This window comes from Chelonia mydas, chromosome 21 (genome assembly GCF_015237465.2).
Source record: "Chelonia mydas isolate rCheMyd1 chromosome 21, rCheMyd1.pri.v2, whole genome shotgun sequence".
In the NCBI taxonomy this organism is placed as follows: domain Eukaryota; kingdom Metazoa; phylum Chordata; order Testudines; family Cheloniidae; genus Chelonia; species Chelonia mydas.
In genome coordinates this window covers 9621170-9639432 of record NC_051261.2, presented here as the reverse complement: position 1 = coordinate 9639432, position 18263 = coordinate 9621170, and the positions used below count along the sequence as shown (strand labels likewise).

The 18263-nt window shown below is 45.5% G+C and overlaps 1 protein-coding gene across 1 annotated transcript; it reads right to left on the bottom strand.

Annotated features, from left to right (window-relative positions):
• Positions 1-1451: 1451 nt before the first annotated feature.
• On the bottom strand, positions 1452-14454 carry LOC119564428 (CMRF35-like molecule 8). The gene is made up of 7 exons (XM_037885210.2): positions 14252-14454; positions 8532-8873; positions 7659-7988; positions 6201-6297; positions 5225-5343; positions 4099-4148; positions 1452-2096 (listed from the first exon to the last, which is right to left on the bottom strand). The coding sequence occupies exons 1-7, from the start codon at positions 14292-14294 to the stop codon at positions 1866-1868; spliced, it is 1212 nt and encodes a 403-aa protein (XP_037741138.1). The 5' UTR covers positions 14295-14454; the 3' UTR covers positions 1452-1865.
• Positions 14455-18263: the final 3809 nt, after the last annotated feature.

Here is an 18263-nt window from a genome sequence, read left to right as displayed (position 1 = left end):
TTGTTGTCACTTCCTCTCTGATTTTGGGCCTGTGTTGAAATCTGCCCTATGTGCTCATCCTTCTACTTCCTCTATTTTCTCCGTCATGTTCCTTGCAATTTAGCTGCTTCGTCTAGCACTTCCTCATACCTGGTCAGCTGCCTGTCCTCTCAGCTAGAGCAATGGGGAGACCCTTCTGTTTGGAAAGCTCCCCTATTCTTCCCTGCCCTTCCTTCTCCTGGGTGAAAATGTGTGGTCCCGTCTCTTTTCTTCACTCAAACACTCAAAGACTGGGAGTGGATGAGTCATTACACTAACTAAAAACTATTTCCCCATGCTAATTTTCCCCCTATTGTTACTCACACCTTCTTGTCAATGGTTGGAGATGGGCTATCCTGATTATCACTACAAAAGGTTTTTTTCTCCTGCTGATAATAGCCCACCGTAATCGATTGGTCTCGTTAGGAGTTGGTATGGCAACCCCCATTTTTTCATGTTCTGTGTGTGTGTGTATATATATATCTTCCTAGTGTATTTTCCACTGCATGCATCTGATGAAGTGGGCTTTAGCCCATGAAAGCTTATGCTCAAATAAATTTGTTAGTCTCTAAGGTGCCACAAGTCCTCCTCGTTCTTTCCTCTGATACAGACTAACACGGCTGCCACTCTGAAATCTGACTCCTTTCTTGGTTTCCCTATTCCCCATTGCCTTGGTGTGAGTAGCCAGCCTGGGTAGGTCAGCAATACAGCCAGAGGTGCTGAGTAACCCAGTGGCTTTCCCAGCCGGAGAATGACTGGCCACTCCTTCAGGGCATTCAGGGGTGGGATGGTGAGTCAGAGGCCTGTGCCAACGCAGCCGTGTGGAAGCAGTGTCGATAAATGCTTTGAATGCGGCAGGTGACTGTTTTCAGTGCGCTGGCCATCGAGACTGCATGTATGTCCTGAACCTGTGGACAAACACTTGAGCACATGTTCAGTACTAGAGCTGGGAGGCCACAGGATCCAGCTTTCGAGACTCTCCCCTGTCATTAGCCCTGGCAGCCCTGTGCCCCCTCCCATAAAGGAAGAGACACATGCACCCAGCACACGTGCAGCTCTGAGACCCCACATGCCCGTACACTCTATTTTTTCATTCTAAATAGAAGCTCCTGATCTGAGGCCTCATCAAGATAACAACATTTAATTTATTCCAAAATCCTGTTGTCCCTGTCTCCCTCACACGCACGCAGGTCGCTGCACTTGAGCTGCTTAGGTGTTTGCATGACCTATTCTGCACTAACGTGTGTCTATGCATGCAAAATATCATTTTTGCAGCTGCAAGTCTGTTCTGGGGCCTTGGTTCGTACAGTATAGTCATTCTAGATTAGAAACGGTGATGATGGTGATTAATACTTACCTGTCTGCCGTGCAACTCGTTGCCCCCGTGCAAACACTCTCAAGCTACGTATTGAGGTACATGCAGCAAAACATGATGCAGTTCACACATAATCAGTATATTTATTCCCCCCCCCCCCATTCATTCTCTCTCACTTTCCCAAGGGGAAGCAGAACCCTGTAACACCTGAGTCAGAATCTTACACATACAATGTTTGAGTGGGTTTGAGATGACAATGCAAAAAGTGTCTTGCCCAGCCATATTCCTCCAGCCTGAGCCCTGAGGATTCTCCTTCGTTCTCTTGATCTTCTCCAAAAGCAGGTGCATTTTGCCCAATTGCCTGTGATAAATTTCTCTGCAAGCCTCTGATCTGAGGCAGGTCTTTAAATATACATGTTAAATATAAACATAGCAAAGACTTCTTCTCTAGCATGCACACATGCTTCACCCCCAGCAGTGTTTCAGCTCAATCTCTTCTGTTCCACGGCTGGGCTAGTCAGGGTTCCTGAGATCACGATTTGGCGCCTGATGCTAATGGCTTGAGTGAAATGCTGGCATATCCCACAGGCTCAGTGGGGAACCTGGTGTGGGGTGTCTCCAGAGCCTGACTTGGCGTGATGTTGGCATAGACAGATTCCGTGGGACTGGGTCTGGATTTAAAGACCAAGGTGACATATTTTAGGTCTTGTGGCATCTCCTGTTTGTCATCCTTGGGATCATTCATGTTGCCGAAGCCCTGAGACTGTGCACAGAAAAGGAAAACACTTCTCAGCGAGAGCAGAGCTAATACCAAAAGCACAAGATTTACTCAGTTAGGGAGAAAAAGACCAACCGAACATGTTACTCTCTGTTGTGGAGAAGCTGGAAGGAGAGTGAGCCTTATTCACCCATCTCCTTCCCAGAAACCTACTATGACCCCATCCTTTCTACATTGGCTTCCAACCCTGTTGCCTCTCAAATGCCCCTAGAATCTCTCTGCTTCACTGCATTTCCAGCAGCATTTCCTATTGCTGTTCCCCCACTCATCCAGTGTTTTAAAGCGCCCTGGAGAAAGTTAACCTTGGGGTTTTAAGGTGAAGAGAATGCAAAGAGTTCAGGGGCCACAGCCAATTGCTGGCAAGTCAGCAGGACTCAAATGGATCATAGGACACCTGAGTTTTGTAGCCTCTTGTCTCTGTTTAGCTGTCCAGCTCATTCTATTCAAACCCGACCCATTTCAGCCTATTCCTATGTGTTCTTTCTAGCCAAATCCAATCCAGCCTTTCATTCTGCTCCATTTTCAATCAATCCCAATTCATTCTCGGCTAACCCAATTTTCAATCCACTTTCTCTGCACACTCTTCAGAGCAGGGACGCCCTGTGCACTTTTGTCTGCAAAGCACGTAACACAAAGCACAATACAAATAATTACTGATTCAATCCAGTCCATTCCAGTCTGTTCTATTTAGTTCATTCCATTCCACTCTTGCCTAGTCTGATCCAATCTATTCCAAACCAGCACGATCTATTCCAGTCCCCACCACTGCAAACCAAGATGCGGCTTGGGTTCCTGTTTTGTATATGCACCGTCCCAACGTTTTGCCTCCAAGCCCATTATAAACAGGTATCACTGTCAGCTAGCGCTGGTTGGAAAAACTTCAAGGGAATCATTTTCCATTGGTAAATGCCGTTCCTGTTGAAATTGAATAGCTTTGTGAAATCATGTCTGTTTTGCCAAAATTATTTTTTTGGGGGGGAAATCCCAACTCTGGCCCATTGTGACATTTTAAGAACAAAATGTTTCAAATCTTCTTTTTGAAAAGACTTTGCATTTGGAATTTTTTATTTTGTATTTTTAATACAAAATTTTAAGTTGACAATGGAATGAAATGTTTCTGTTGACTAGAAATGGAGGTTTTTTTGCATTCATAGAGAATTTTGAAATCTTTTGGGTTCCATTGTGAAACTTAAATCTCAAAATCCTTCACAAAATGGTATTTCCATCCTCACATGGCTCTCTTGTCAGCGTGGAGGGAGAGTGGAAATTTAAAATGATTATATAAGTAAACAGCAGTGCACGGTTTCACTCTCACATCCTCTCTGCCAGCTCTGCCTTACAGGGCCATCTCTTTCCACTTTACAGTAAATGCCCCATGATGGCGAAAAGACTGTTCTTTCTCTCTGTACTGCATTTAACACTGTACTGCAGGGGTTCCCAAACTTTGCCAGAGCACGGCTCACATTTTAGTACAGAGGTTGTCTCATTGACACTTCTCCTGTTCACAATTAAACAAAGCACCCATCCCGTTCACGTGCAATCACATAAAAGCCTCGTGGCAACTACAACTGCCTGTGTGGAAAAGTAACATTAAATGAGCTGTTTTCAGAGTAACAGCCGTGTTAGTCTGTATTCGCAAAAAGAAAAGGAGGACTTGTGGCACCTTAGAGACTAACCAATTTATTTGAGCATGAGCTTTCGTGAGCTACAGTTCACTTCATCGGATGCATGCTGTGGAAATCGCACAAGACATTTTATACACAGACACCATGAAACAATGAAAGCTTATGCTCAAATAAATCTGTTAGTCTCTAAGGTGCCACAAGTCCTCCTTTTCTTATTAAGAAAGTATTTCAAGTTTCTTTGAATGCAATTTAGCAGCTGAAAATAAGGAGAAGCAAGCTCCACATGATCAGCCAGTTCTTCGCAGACCGCAGTTTGGGAACCTCCACGCGACTGCTTTTATGTTTCCAGTAGCTTCACTTACCACTGTGGCGTCCTTGGGTTCTTCATAGATGCCTTCAGCTTGTCCATCACCTTTTCATAAAGACAAGACAAGATCCCCTCAATCCTGAGCATTCCTCATGTCATCACAGCGTAGGTGAAAGCCACAGAATGGACTGGCCAGTAGTAATGGTAGCAAAGATAGTAATAGTGGGGACCAAACTACACTGAATCCAGGGAGCAGGTTGTGTCCAGTTTACAGTTCCACCCTGGGAATGATAGTATGGCTGAGTTTATGAAATGTCCTGTGAGAAGTTTTTAGGGACGTGGGTCTGATCTCATGTGGCAAATTATTTCTAATCTGTGACAGTGATTGCAGTCTGATGCTTTGGAGGATTTTTTTAAAATCCAGGATGCAGCTGTCCAGTTGCGCAATGTGTATTTAGGGGAAAGAACGCCTTCCGAACCCTTGGGCTAGTCAGCCTATGCCTTGACACGCGAGATTTGACTACCTGGCTTGTTGCTTGTGTGCTTACAAATGCTATTTTACCCTTTTAAAAACCAAACCATTTTGCACAAATGTACAGTCCTTTTATCCAAGGACCTCAAAGCACTTTTACAAAGATTGAAGGACACTTAAGTAGTTCAGGCTCAAAATTTAGGTTTTCTTAAGCTCAAATTATTATTAATAGGACATTTTTTAGGAAGTTTTTTTTAGAAAAAATTTGTGTCCAAATAGTTTGCCTGCATGTAAACATTCCCATGCGGCCTTTGTAATGTGCAAATGTGCAGCCGTGGGCTAGTGCACAGGCATGAGCAAGAGGAACCAGCTACAGACAAAAGTGAAAATGCCAAGGGTAGTGTCAGCTTGAATGCGATGGGAGGAAGGTAACAATCAGCATAAACAGAGGCCAAGCCCTGACTGGGACATGGAGACAGCTTAATTCTGAACGTGCTCCCTCTAGCATAGGGGCACACGGGGAGAAGACGGAGATGGGAAGCCAGCACTGCTGCTTCCCTGGCTGTACCTGCGCTCCACCTTGTCCAGGGCTGCCCACTGGGAATCAAGCAGTGGGGCTGAATTCACTCCAAGTTAAAGCAAATGAGAAATAGGGAACACAGTGCTGTGACAGCCAGACCATGTGAGGCCCCATCCGCTCTCTATTTACCTCTTGTCTTCAGCTGCCTGGACCGTCTGGTGCACAATATTACCAAGCCTAGAAGCACGAGGATGAAGAGGACTCCCAGGACCACGCTGACGATGATGACGGTTCTCTCACTCAAGAAGCTGAGGAAGCAATGGCAGTCTGTGTTACAGGCGGAATGCTTCCCAAAACCCTTAGCGCACACCCAGCGGGCCGTCAGACCGGGCCCTGGGATAGCTCGCACACCTCGGTGGCTTTTTCTCATCACGTTACTTCCTTTAATGCTAAACCCTGTCTGTGCCATTTGACGTAGGGAGTAAGGTCCTGAACGTCTCTCTGGGGCCCTGTGAAAACAAACCACTCTCTGAAGCCCAACTGTGAGCTCTGTGGGACAGGGAATGTCTTTTTTGTGTTCTGTTTTGTACAGTGCCTAGCGCAACGGGGTGCTGGGTGTATGGTGCCACCACAATACAAATCACAGACCTCAAAAAGAAAAACAAACCTAAATTGAATACATCAGTAAATAGAAGGAGGTGATACACCACTGGGGAAATATTTAATAGGGCTTCTGCAGCTTCCACTGAGCACAGTGGCCGCTGGCTGGCATCAGGAATGAGAAGGGGCGGCGCTGCTTTTACAATGGCGGATGCAGGGAACTGTTTGGATTCAATGCATCCAGATCTAACGTCATTTCTCTTGCGCCAAAGAGCCGCAGCTGCAAGGGTTAATGGTAACACAGTGACAAGATGAGTAAATTCTCAAACGAGACGGGGCCTGGATATCATCTGCCCATTTTATCATGTGCCATTTAACACTGGTTGGCAGCTGGGAAGAGGGCACTAATCTGGCACCTTTTAAAGGAGGCCTGCTACATTCAGTGCCACTGTGAAAGGCTGCTGCTTTCTCTCTGAAAAGACGAGAATGTGGGATCAGCCACTAACAGCCCTTTGGAGGTGTGCAAACACAGAGGCTGTCTTAGAGGAAGGGGTTGGAGCCTTACCTGCTGTCTGCTGGGTTGACCCCAGGACTAGCTGTGCTAAAGATTAGACTGGTGTGACCTGTGGTTGAGGTAACTGGGACGTCCCTTGTAGATGTAGCTGCAAATACAAACACAGTTTCAACACCTTAGGCCTTGTCTACTCCAGCCTTTATCCTGTAACATTTCCAACCAGTGCTAGCTACCACTGGTGCAGGGCTAGTGGAGACAAGCTGGCCGTGCTGTAGGCGCTGTGTCACGCAGACCTACTTGGAACAAGCTAAAATACGCAATGGTTAAAAGGCTGAGTGGCCACTTGAGCCTTGTCTACACTAGCCTTCACACTGTTGCTACTGAGAAGTGCATGGTACGATGGGGAGGTTGCTCTGTTTTGCAAAGCTTCTCCTGTAACGGGATGCATGTAACAATCCTAGACAAAGCCAGCCAGGAGCATGTGAGAAGCAGGCCATTAGCATCACCTGTGTAACAGTTCCCTGCAGTAATGAGGAAACCAAGCAAAGAAACAAACCCTTAGAAACATGCAAAACATTGATACAGTAACAGCTTCTAGAGCCCTCACTACACATCACTTCAGGCCTCCCATGAGGTATCAGGGCTCACAGACTGTGTGTTCAATCACATGTATTATGATGACTTCTTTTCTTCAAAATAAAACCTTTGTTTTTAAATTACCTTTAATTCTACTTTTCAATACAATTTAAAAAGAAGTATCTCAAAATGGAAACAAAATGTTTTGCTGGAAATGAAATGTTTTTAATCTTTGAAACTTGTAGCTAACCAAAAGTTCAAATTTTTGCACAGCTCTAATTCTGATATGGACTTAATGTCTTCCCTTGCACAGGACTATCCCCACCCGTCTGTACTGCTCGACTGCCATCTTCAAAAACAGGCCCGAGAAAGTTGCTGGGCTCTGATAGCGAGTTTGTTAAATTTCACTGATTTAAAAAAAAATAAGTCAATTTGAGGGTATAACTAGAAACTGGAGCTGGTTAAAACGTGGGTCAGAATTTAAAAAACTATTTTTTTTCCTCCATCAAAATGCAAAATTTGAATTGAGTAGTATCTCCGCTAGCTGCTCTGGAAATCAATGCTCAGCTGCTACGCAGGTGCTTAAATACTATGAGTCTGTGGGTCATAGAAGTACCTAGATTGAAATGATTGAACCAGCTCTCAAGTAAAGGGGAGACAAGAAACAAATATTTAAATAGGTCATTAAAAACAGAAATATCCACATGACCAAAGTCCTTTTCCCAGCTGATGTTCTACATCAGTTCCTAGTGTGAGCGACGAATAAAGGGACAAGGTTTTTTGGGGAGTGGAGGGAATTCCGGAATCATCTGGGAGGAGGTGATACAGATTCAGTATCAGAGAGAGGAAGGAGAGAGTGGAGAAGGTGGGGGGCTGAAATCTGCAAACCAAAAAATCCCAAACCCCACATTTTCCCTACCAATAAATACTCACCCTTGGTAACAGCCAGTTTAACTTCAATTATTCTGTAAAGCCAGGGAGGCTTGTCGCGCGCACACCAGTACACCCCTGCATCGTCTACCTGCAGTTTCTCCATGGTGATAGTAACAATCCCTTTCTGGGTGTCGTCATGTATCCTGGCTCTGCCTTTCTGAGCCCTGTTGTGATATGTGAAGTACCCGGGATCAGTGTTGACCAAGACATCACACTCATTCTGAACTGTGCTTCGGCACCAGGCTTTCTTCTCCTCTTTGTAATCCTGTGTGTTGTATGGACACTGGACAGAGAGACTCTGCCCCTCTATAGCATCGTATTCTTGGAATTCTGGAAAACACAAAACCCGGTCAGTACAATCTGGTTGAGAGGTATGATGATGTACATTTCCCATGAGTGGGTCATATGCCCAATGGGCCAAATTCTTCCTTGGTGTAGCTCCATTCACTGGCTTCAGCTGAGTTACAGGAGGGGTGAATGTGAAGTGGTGTATTTGGTCCTGTTTGCCGCAAAAATCAACGGTTTGGGCTGTTCCCTTTGCACTTGATCATCCCAAAGTCTCGCAGAGCGAGGGAAGCTACGGATCCTGTCCAGACCAGGTTCTCCAAAGAGCTCAGTGTGTGGGGTGCAGTCTGGGTGCTGAGCTCTTGGAAATCTGGCCCTGATTGTTGGGACCGAGCACTTTAAAATGGTGATTCCGAGCAGTTCCCAGTGTGAGACAGGAGAGAGGAGACAAGGGTTTGTGGAGGGTGACAGATTCTGGGGGCATGCAGGAGGAATCTATACAGGCAGGGGAGAGATGATAAAGTGGGGGAAGGAATTGGGATTATAGTCAGTGGAAAAGACAGTTCTCCTGAAAGGAAATGAACTCACCCTTGGAAACATCCAGTTTAATTGCTGTTAGTCGATACAGTATATTGGGCGGGTCATTGAGCACACACCAGTACACTCCGGAGTCCTGCACCTGCAGCTTCTCCATGGTGATGGTTACAATCCCATTGCGGGTGTCATCCTCTATCGTGGCTCTTCCAGAGGTTGGGTGTGTACGTGATGATGGGTAAGAGGTGCTAACTAAGGGAGAGCATTTCTCGTCTCTCAGCCGGCACCAGGTTTTCCGTGTTGCACTATAATCCCTGGAACTGTAAGGACACTTAACAACGAGACGCTGGCCCTCCACTCTGCTCTCCACTGCGTCAAACTCTTGTTCCTGGAATCCTGGAAGACACCAGACCTGCTCAATTAGAGCTGGGCTGGAGAAGGGCTGCCAGCTGTCCCCCCTCTGTCCTGCACTCCAGTGCTTGGACGAAACACAGCCCAAGAACTAGAGGCTGGGAAGAATGGAGACGAATCAGTAAAAGCAGCAATTACAAATCATTCTCCTATCCTGGGCCGGGTTAATGCAGGGGCTTTAGGGGCTGCAGCCCAGGGCCCCGGCCAATGGGAGTTGTGGGGGCGGCGCTTGCGGGTGCGGGCAGCGCGTGGAGACATGCTGTCCTCCTCCCCGCGGGGGCGCACAGAGACGTGCCAGCAGCCGGTCACTTCTGGGAGTGGCGTGGGGCTATGGCAGCAGGCAGCCTGCCTGAGCCCTGGTTTGCCGCTGGCCGTGAGCCACCTGTGGTAAGAGCCTCCCTGCCGGAGCCTGCACCTCACACCCCCTCCTGCACCCCAACCCCCTACCCCGGGTCAGAATCCCCTCCTGCACCAAACTTCCTCCCAGAGCCCGCACCCCTCACCCTCTCCTGCACCACAACCCTCTGCCTCACGTCAGAATCTCCTCCTGCACCAAACTTCCTCCCAGGGCCCGCACCCCTCACCCTCTCCTGCACCACAACCCTCTGCCTCACGTCAGAATCCCCTCCTGCACCAAACTTCCTCCCAGAGCCCGCACCCCTCACCCTCTCCTTCACCACAACCCTCTGCCTCACGTCAGAATCTCCTCCTGCACCAAACTTCCTCCCAGAGCCCGCACCCCGCACCCTCTCCTTCACCCCAACACTCTGCCCCAGCCTGGAGCCTCCTTCTGTACCCAAACTCCCTCCCGGAAAGAAACTAATATAACAGCTGTTCTAAGGTAAGAAGTAGGCTATTTTCAATTAATGTAACTATATTTGACGTGTTTTAAGACTGAAATGTAACCACAGAATGGCTTTATGTTACTTAAAAGGCAAGTTTAGTATAGTGTTAATAGCCTCGATGTCATAATTGTGATCATTTTCTTTTAAATTAGCAAAAAGACTTGTATACAGGGGCCCCACAAAAATCTAATAGCTCCAGGCCCACAGGAGAGTTTATGCGGCCCTGCTCCTAACACCTGCCTGGAGCACATTCAAAGACAGCAACATATCCTGCAATGTCCCCTGCACACAGTCCATTTTGTAAGTGTGTATTCCCATGTTCTTTGTTTATTTGCAGCATTTCAATCTCTCTGGTGGTTTAAAGTCCCCGTGTCATCTCCGCCTATTTACATGTAGGTAGCTGGCAATAAACCAGCCCAAATTTTAATTCAGTGCAGCATCAGACATAATAATAGTGGTAAGTCACATTAGATATTCCGATCTCATAGAAGATATGTCATACACTTGATTTACCCTGGTATAAGTGAAAGCAGAATCAGGCCTGTTTTTTAAAAATCTCTCCTCAACTAAGGAGCTGGACAGTTGAGCACAGATCTCTGAGCTGGGTAGTCCTCTGCAGTAACACGGAGATGGTTTGGATGTTCCAGTAGATCTTTTCAATATCTTATTTAGGACACATCTCTAGATGGGTGAAGCCTACGGCTCCACAACTGGAGAAAAATGAAACTAGCCAGAAAGTTTCTGCTCATCCCTTTATTCTGTTCATCCTTATAAATACTATTTATTTCAGTAATGCAGAAAGGCCATGCAAGAATGGGGCCTAATTGTACTAGGCACTCTGCAACTGCCCAGGAAGACTTGGATGCCACACTCAAGTCTCTTTTCAGACCTTTTCCTTGAGACTCTCACAAGATAACACAAAATATCCCCCTCTGGCAAATGGGTTGCAAGACCCAGAGAGCTTCCCCTCTGCCCTTGTAAAAGGACACTCCCCCCTTTAAAATCCTGCTGAATCAGGGGACAAGCAGCCCATTATGGCATGGTCTGATCCTTTAAGGGCCAGAGGCCTGGAGTTGGCCAGCCTGTCCAGTTAGCCCCACCTGCCATACCTGGGGGAGTGGCGGGCGGGGGGCGGAGGAGGTTAAGTAGTAGAACCTGCTGGGTGTGGAGGAGCTGATTCTCCTATAAAGATCAGCAGGACGCTGCAGAGAGGGGGTGATCAGGAAGTTGTAGAGAGATGGCAGGGTGTGAGAAAGGCTTCTGCAGGGAAGACCCTGAGATCAAGAGAGTGACTCCAGCTAGGAAGCGTTGGGAAAAGCCTGAGACACAAGCAGAGTTTGGGGCTGTGTCTAGCTTGTCGCAGGGGGAAGGGCTTTTTGTGTTAATATTTGAACTTTCTGATAATAAACCAGACTCTAAGTAGGGCTGTTCTCCTTGGATTCATTAAAGCCGGTGTGGAGTTTATTGAAGAAGTCCCTTGAAAGGGGAAACTGAGGCAGGCCCCTGAACAGCAAGCTTTGGCCAGGAAGGGGTGCTCAGGAGGTGGCTGGCCCCTGTGGGACAGCCCTTAGCTATTTCCTGGTCATTCCACCCTGTCACACAGAGACAGTCCTTGCTCCAAAGAGAATACAATTAGGGCTGTCGATTAATAGCAGTTAACTCACGCAATTAACTCAAAAAAATTAATCACGATTAATCGCAGTTCTAATCACACTGTTAAACAATAGAATACCATCTGACATTTATTAAATATTTTTGGATGTTCTTCTACATTTTCAAATATATTTATTTCAATTACAACGCAGAATACAAAGTATAGAGTACTCTCTTTATATTATTAGTTTTGATTACAAATATTTGCACCGTAAAAATGATAAACAAAAGAAATAGTATTTTTCAATTCACCTCATACAAGTACTGAAGTGCAATCTCTTTATCGTGAAAATGTCACTTACGAATGTAGGGTTTTTTGTTACAGAGCACTGTACACTTTGTATTCTGTGTTGTAATTGAAATCAATATATTTGAAAATGTAGAAAACATCCAAAAGTATTTAAATAAATGCTGTTCTATTATTGTTCAACAGTGCGATTAATTGTGCGAATAATCACAATTAATTTGTTTAATTGCTTGACAGTCCTACAAGCAATCTAAATACACAAGGACAACCAAGGGTGGGAAGAGAAAGGGATAAAATGCCCCAGCAAAGTGAACAATGCAATGGCTGCCAAAATGAAGCCCTCAACGGTTCTCCAGGGGCAATCCATGGACCACTACTGGTCTGCAGAGCCCTGCGTGGTGGTGCACAGGTCGGAATGCTTTAAGAAACCAGAGGATTGAGGTGATTGATTGGAGCTGTATGGAGCTAGGGCCTGTCTCCACAGAGGACATCGCTGCCAGTGTAGCTCTCCCAGGATAGCTGGATATCGCCCCTGTGATGCATGTCTACACTGGGGGCTTGCACTGGTGCAGCTACATTGATTTAACAACACACATCCCCAGTATCGATAGCTCCCTAGGTAGAGGTGTTGAATGGAAAAGTGGGGCCAGGAGCGAGCTTTCATCCCAGGATCCGGTCCATATACTGCAAATAGTGGAGAGTGACTATGTGATGTACTCAAGACGGGCTTCTGTTCAGTATCCGTATTTGCTATGTCTAGGAAAGTATAGTCGTTAAACAGGCGGGTTTGGAAAGGGGAAACTATGGCTTTAAATAGTAGCTCAGAGGATCTGAAAGCTGTTTGAGCAGGTGTGACATGCTCTACGGTGGGGGTTTGGTGCTTTTCACTGGGCTGTGGTCTGACTCTTAGAACACTGAGGGACGTATTTGCAAAATTGCTCAGCATTCAGCTGCTTCCATTGAGAACTCTGCATCCCCCCCCATATCCCCCAAGTTGTTCTCAAATGGAGCTGCTGGGTGGCACTGCTCAGAAAATGGGAAAGTTTCTGTGGAAAATATTGACGTTTTATCAAATTGAAAACCCAGAGGTGTTGGTTATTGGCTGGAAAATATTTGGGTTTTGGGAGTTTGTGTGTGTGTGTGTGTGCAAAGTTGAAATTTCCATGAAGAGCAAACACTTTTTTTAGTTGAAAACCCAATTTCCCATCAAGAACAGTGCTGATAGAAAATTTTTGAACAATGCTAACTGGTGGATGCTAAGCACTCTTTGAAAATCTGGCCCTGCTCGTGTCACGGTGCCTGGGAACTGCCTGAGGTAGGGAAGGTTTATTTCTGCTCCCTCTCTCTCCGGCATAAAACTGAAGTCAATCCCTTGATGTGAAAATAATTATGCAGATGGGAGATCAGAATTGGTTCCTAAATAGTTACAACTGAGTTCCTATGACTGCGGTGCCATTTTCTGGACGGGTGTGTGAGATAACGTTTGTTTTAATCAGAGAGAAGGGGGAACTCTGTACTGAGCCGGAAATGAGTAACCAAAAGAAAAGGCAGTGCCTGAGTCGTGGTTAAAACTAGACCTGCACTTGGGGAGAATTCTTGTAGCTGTTATTTCATATTTATATTATGCAAGTGTCCAGAGATTCAGAAGATCGAGGCTTGATTGTGCCAGGGGCTGTACAAACACATAGGAATAGTTTATAGTCTTATTCTTCAGTGAGCTTAGCAGGGCCTTAGGAAGACAAGTGATACGAGAAAGGTGGAGATGGTCGAGGAGAGAGATGCAGTCACGCTTACACAATAGCAACATTTTCTATAGAGCTCGGCCTGAGGGGTGCGTTGAAATATTGTGGAGCTGCTGCCACTGGAATTAAGCCAGTTTTGTATCAGAAATTTGGGCTTCCCTGATGCCTAGCAAAGGAATTCCCACTTCCTGTATGTTTGTTTTGATAGAGGGAATTTCCTTCAGATCTTTATAAGGCTCCTCTTGTGCCTAACTAATGGGAAAGTGTCCTGCACACCCTACAGTCTATGCAAATAAGTCATCACAGCCCCACAAAAGCATTTGATTCGAATTTAATCCAAGGAGACATTTTAGTGACTCTAAAATAAATAATTAGAGGCCTTGATCCATCACATCAATAACTGGCTTCTAATGGAAACTGGACACACATGGGCAAGGTATTCAGCTGCTGTAAATCGGCATCGATCCATTGACTTTAAATGATGCCAATGAGTGATGCCAGATTATGCCACCTGATTATCGGGCCCAGCATGTCTCTCTGAAAATTGCAAATTAATAACAAAATAGAGATCTCCACCTGTATTTGGCAGGGATACATTTGTGCGGTGTGTAGTGGGTGCTCGAAAATATTTACCCGTTGAACCTGGAGATTCCAGTATCTGGTGTAAATTGGTGTAGCCCCATTGACTTCAGTAGAGCTCTGGTGTCGATTTACTTCACTTGAGGTATTGGTCTGCCATGGATCCTCACGCTCCTTCCTGTGCTGTTTCTTGCACATTTGACCAACCGAGCAGGGAAAATATAGCCCCAGATCCCACCTGCCCCGACATGGAATGTCCATGTAACTTCCCAAGTATCACTTCACTCTTCCACTTACCTGAGATGCAGAGCAGCAGCAGCAGCAGGAATCTCAGCTCCATGCCTGTCTTCAAGCCCACAGACGGGGCATTGCTGGAATGTACTCTGGAACGTGAAATGGATTTTTAGGAAGTGTCTTCTCTCTGAGCTCTCTCCTATCGACACTGAAGCTGCAGGAGGAAGTGGCTGAGGTCTTGCCTTAGCACGGAAATTCTTCACCATGTTTTGCAATGAAACTGATTTTAAGATAATTTAATTGTGTATTTAGGGAAGTGGATGACAACAAAAGAGTTTGGGGGGAGGGGGAACGGTTTCCACATCCCTCCTGGGCACAGTCACTGGCTGATCTTTCACAGACTGGACTAAATGATCATTTTGTTAAGTTCCCTGTGTGGGAAAGCAGGAACGAGCTGGTGTCTAAGGCTCAAATCAAACCCCAAAGAAAAAAGGGGTGCATTTTAAGAGACAGGTTTCCTGAGCATGGAAATGTGGTGCATTAAAATGCACCCCTTTTTGCTTTGCGGTTTGATTGGAGCCTGAAAGACCATCTTGTTCCCCTTTCCCACAGCTCATGTGATGAAGAACTGAGGATCATCTTTTGACTCAGGTTCCACGAGGGCAGTGGAGACCAGTTGGTTTGTTTTTGCTTCTGTGCCTCATCTCTGCTGGCAAACTGCATGCTAGAATCCCAGAAATGTAGGGCTGGAAGGGACCTTGAGAAGTCATCAAGTCCAGCCCCCTGCACTGTGGCAGGACCAAGTAAACCTAGACCATCCCTGACAGGTGTTTGTTCAGCCTGTTCTTAAAACTCTCCAGTGATGGGGATTCCACAACCTCCCTTGGAAGCCTGTTCCAGAGCTTAACTACCCTTAGAGTTAGGTTAAGTACTAGGAAAAACTTTCTAAGTGTCCCTTGCCTAAGATTATGCCCGTTACTTCTTGACCTACCTTCAGTGGGCATGGAGAGCAATTGGTCACTGGCCTCTTTGTAACAGCTCTTAAGATATTGGAAGACTCTTATCAGCGCACCCCGCAATCTTCTGTTCTCAAGCCTAAACACGCCCAAGTTTTTCAACATTTCCTCACAGATCAGGTTTTCTAAATCTTTGATCATTTTTGTTGCTCTCCCCTGGACTCTTTCCAGTTTGTCCACATCCTTCCCAAATTGTAGTGCACAGAACTGGACCGAGTACTCCAGCTGGGGCCTCACCAGTGCCAAGTAGAACTGGACAATTCCATCCTGTGTCTTCCATATGACACTCCTGTTAATACACCCCAGAATCATATTAGCCTTTTTTACAGCTGCATCACATTGATGACTCCTATTTAGTTTGTGGTCCACTGTAACCCCCAGATCCTTTTCAGCAGTGCTACCACCGTGCCAGTTATTCCCCATAGTTGTGCATTTGATTTTTCCTTCCTAAGTGAAATACTTTGCACTTGCCTTTATTGAATTTCATCTTGTTGGATTCAGACCAATTTTGCATTTTAAACCTGTCCTCCAAAGTGTTTGCAAACCCTCCCAGTTTGGTGTAATCTGCAGATTTTAGAAGCATACTCTCCATTCCATTATCCAAGTCATTAATGAAAATATTGAATAGTATCGGATCCAGGAATGACCCCTGCAGGAACCCACTAAATATGCCCTTCTAATTTGACAGCAAACCATTGATAACTACTCTGCGAGTATGATCTTTCAACCAGTTGTGGACCCACCTCATAGTGAATTCAACTAGACCACATTTCCCTAGTTTGCTTAGGAGAATGTCATGTGGAAATGTGTCAAAAGCCTTAAAAAATCAAGGTATATCACGTCCACTGCTTCCCCCTATTCACTAGCTCAGTAATACTATCAAAGAAGGCTTTTAGGTTGGTTTGGCATGGTTTGTTCTTGACAAATCCATGCTGACTATTCCTTATTACCCTATTATCCTGCAGGTGCTTACAAAATGTTTGTTTAATAATTTGGTCTAGTATCTTTCCAGGTATCAAAGTTAGGCTGACTAGTCTATAATTCTCTGGTTCCTCCTTGTTCCTCTTTTTATAGATCGGTACTATGTTTATCCTTCACCAGTCCTCTGGGACCTCTCCTGTCCTCCAGAAGTTCTCAAAGATAATTGCAACCAGCTCGGAGATTGCTTCAGCTAGTTCCTTAAGTATCCAAGGAGGAATTTCAGCAAGCCCTGCTGATTTGAATATATCTAACTTATTTAAATATTCTTTAACCTGGTCTTTACCTATTTTGGCTTGTGTTCCTTCCCTTAGTTGTCAGTATTAATTGTGTTGAATATCTGGTGGTCATTAACCTTTTTCTTGAATACTAAAGCAAAACAGGCACTAAGCACCTCAGCTTTGTTGATGTCATCATTTGTTAGCACTCCTTCCCCACTAAGTAGAGGACCTACACTTTTCTTGGTCTTTCTCTTGCTCCTAATGTATTTAAAGAACATCTTATTGCCGTTTATGTCACTTGCCGGGTGTAATTCATTTTGTCCCTTAGCCTTTCTGATTTTGTCCCTACATACTTGTGCTGTTTCTTTGCATTCCTCTTTATCAATTTGACCATATTTCCACTTTTTGTAGGATTCCTTTTATATTTTCAGGTCATTAAAGGGCTCCTGATGGAGCCAGATTGGCCTCTTATGATTCTTCCATTTTAGAACTAACATCAGCCTTCGCCAAGGGCTGTCCTGTTTAACACTGTGTCAGCAGATTGCAGTTAGCCCTCTGATCCACTCAATGATTAACCATGACCAGATGAGGCTACGTTACACCCAACAGTCCATCACTACACTGAATGATACATCATGTTAGTTAAGATGTTTTCCAGCAGGAAGTAATTTTTGAGGGCAGATAAGCCTTACCTGGATCTGGCCAAGGGCAGAGTCTTCTCGTTGCTTGGTCTTGTTTGTGCAGTTCCCCCATGGAGGAGGCCACTCTGAGTTCCTCTGAGAATGTGCAAAGCTTTTCCATTCCATTTATAACTCCATAACTCCTTGTTCTCACCTGTGCACTGGAAGGTGAGCGTTCATGCTGAGCGGCCCTCCAACCTTGATATTCCACATAAGGGACACAGATGTTGCTTTGGAGAAGGGCACTTTATATATTATTTCAGGGGGAAAATGCACCCTTTGTATATCTCCCATGCAGAAGCAGCATGAAGAGCAGCAGTGTAAGGTTTTCTCATTCCACCCCTTGCCAGCATGCCTTTAATCTGAATGGTAGGGACCGTGTCTAGTTGTTGAGAGAAGAGTCTGTACCCACGACCATCTCTGTCCTTAGCAACTCTGCTGGGATTGCCATCTACTCTTCACTGTGATGGTGATTTTCGGATGTGGGCAGTGTTTGGGCTCCTGCCTTCTGGGAACTTGACTGAGATCCAACAACCTCATTGCACATTAAGCAGTTTGGTAAATACTTTTGGTCACGGTACACCTGAGTCAGCCATTGAGCCAGATTCTACTCTCATCTACCCTGGTGTAACCCCACTGACTGCCACTGATCTACTCTGAATTCACTGTGGTGTGAATTTGCCTCCAAAACCTCCTTCTGGTTCTGCTATCGGGTTGGTATGGAGCAGGCAGTGGAAAGGGTGAATTATTAATATCTTTCACTTCCCTAGCACCGTTGTGTGTGGATCTCAAAGGGCTTTGCAGGCAGTGAGTGTAGGACTTGTGTTGCAGAGGAAGTATCAACCCAACATTGCAGAGGAGGAAAGAGAGCCTGTCCTGCATCTGCTTTGAGATCCCATAGGAGGCACTATATGAGTTCCAGGCCTTATAACAACCAAACTAGCCCCCAGGTTGCTCCCAACGATCCATTCCATGGAATCGAAAAGAGCCAGGGCCAGGACCAATGGGACAGATATTTCCATAGGAGCCTGGCATGGAGAAATCAAACTCACACCATTCAGTGTTCATATGTTGTATTTTCAGTTAAAGAGAGTCTTTACAGCCTTCAGAATTGTACAGCACATGGAATAACAGTAGGGTTGCCAACATTGTATTTAAAAAATAGAGGAGCAGTTTCTTG

Excerpts from the sequence above, each read along its gene's own strand:
- LOC119564428 (XM_037885210.2), bottom strand. The coding sequence starts at position 14,294 with ATGGAGCTGAGATTCCTGCTGCTGCTGCTGCTCTGCATCTCAG. Across the intron at positions 7,989-8,531 it reads TAAACTGGATGTTTCCAAGG|AATTCCAAGAATACGATGCT; the intron begins GTGAGTTCATTT and ends TGTGTTTTCCAG. Across the intron at positions 2,097-4,098 it reads AACCCAAGGACGCCACAGTG|TCTCAGGGCTTCGGCAACAT; the intron begins GTAAGTGAAGCT and ends TTCTGTGCACAG.